General features: G+C 31.4%; 1 protein-coding gene across 1 annotated transcript; it reads left to right on the forward strand.

Annotated features, from left to right (window-relative positions):
• The first annotated feature begins 947 nt into the window (after positions 1-947).
• On the forward strand, positions 948-1,797 carry LOC145120589 (transcription repressor OFP12-like). The gene has a single exon (XM_079056395.1). It carries the CDS (start codon positions 981-983, stop codon positions 1,545-1,547), a length of 567 nt encoding a protein of 188 aa, XP_078912521.1. The 5' UTR covers positions 948-980; the 3' UTR covers positions 1,548-1,797.
• Positions 1,798-2,018: the final 221 nt, after the last annotated feature.

The raw sequence follows: 2,018 nt of genomic DNA on the forward strand, positions 1-2,018 counted from the left end.
AGAAATCAGAAAACATATTTGTTGTTTATGACTTAATCCAAAAAAATAAAGATTTTTAGGTTGTTTGTTGGTCAGTTAGATTATGCTGAAATCTATTAACTAGAAATATAAATATAAATACCATTATTTTCAGGAAATCCAAGTATTTCTTGTACTTACGTTACCTATTTATATACATAAAAAAACGTAATTGATTCTTCAAAGTTCAAAGTCTCTTACTTACCAATAATATACTCACTGTATTTTGTGAAAAGCAATAAACTTTACATACACATAATATAAATTTAAATACTTTTTAAAAATGTATATGAATTATTTCCGAAAACATAAATAAAAGCATCTTTTAACTCTTTTTCGGAGTAATTATTATATTTACTACAATAAACATTATTTATTTTTTAAAATCAAATTTTACTACGGTTACTTCATATTTTTCTGTTTTATAAATGTTAAAGCTAACATGATTTTTCATTATATGTACTCTATGAAACATCCTATGCTTTTTGAAATAATCTTTTATTTGTCCGTTTAACTTGTTTTATATATGATATTATGTAAGTAATGAAAAGCTATTTAAAAATGGATTAGTTTTAAGAGTATCTATGATATCATATGCAATAAAATTTAATTTCATAAATAGATAAATACAAGGTCAAGTAATCGCAATACAAATTTATTTCATAAATATATGGCTTTTATAACTCAAAATTAAAATATAATGAATTATATATATATTAACATATTATTTATTATTTATTAGATTAGATTGAACTTATTGAATCGATTTTTTTTAGAATTTTTTTTTGGAGGGAATGACTATAATCTGTCAAACTCTGTGATTGGGCTGTGACGAAAAAGCAAATTAAGGTACTGTGACGTTAGTATGTACTTGTTGGTAAGAAAACAGAATTTATAGAGAGAAACAAAAACTTTCATCACATGAGTCAACTTCTTCTGCTTCCCTCTTCTTCACCCCCACTATGCCTACAATCAACAAAAAGCTCTTACTCAACACCACCGCCGTCAGCGTCGGCTGCGGTGGCGGCTGCCGGAGATTCAACCTCTCCAAGATCTTCAACCCAAAACCCAACAAATACAAACGAAACCACACCCACTACTACCCCGACAACCACCGCCGTCACCACAACCACCACCACTCCTCCACCTCCACCTCATGGAACACCACCCCAACAACCACCACCACCACGCCAACCGCAACCTTATTCTCACCCAACACCTCAGAGTCGACGCTGGACGAGTCTGAAGTTAGCTTGAGAGCGGTTCAAGGGTTTGGGAAGATCGGCGGCAACAGTCTGGCGGTGGAGAAAGATTCCGACGACCCGTATGTCGATTTCAGAGATTCAATGCTGCAGATGATAATGGAGAAAGAGATATACGGAAGAGAAGATCTTAGGGAGCTTCTCAACTGTTTCTTGCAGCTTAATTCACCATATTACCATGGAATCATCATCAGAGCTTTCACTGAAATCTGGAACAATGTTTTGGCTTCGAAGCTCATGCATGGGGAACGATCCATGTACATGTGAATCCATCAACTCTTTGCACGTGACTTCAACCAAGTCTTGATTATATGCGACTATCTATCTATCTACTTTAAGTTTTGATTTTGTTATATTATGTGACACAAAATCAAAATAGCGTCTAAGTATGTGATGTTATTAGCACTTTAAAAATGTCTACTTTATGTGTGCTTTCTGTTTTTAAGTCAAGTAGTTTTAGTTAGATATAGTTGAAGTTGTAGACTTTATTTTCAAGTGCTACTAACATCATTTATAATGTAATGTTTTAGTTAGTTTTATTATCTTAAAATGATGATTTAAGCCATCTATTATGGTTATGTATTTTGGTTAATAATTTTAAACTTGATGCATAAAGTGTGGTATTTATTAAACTTTACTAATATTACTGTCTTAAAAAGCTTCTTTTAGTGTAGTAAATTAAAAAAAGTAAAGAGAATTTAAAAGGTAATGACACATTGATTCTTTTACTTTACATGT

This window comes from Lactuca virosa, chromosome 6 (genome assembly GCF_052849685.1).
Source record: "Lactuca virosa cultivar CGN04683 chromosome 6, Lactuca_virosa_CGN04683_v6, whole genome shotgun sequence".
Classification (NCBI taxonomy): domain Eukaryota; kingdom Viridiplantae; phylum Streptophyta; class Magnoliopsida; order Asterales; family Asteraceae; genus Lactuca; species Lactuca virosa.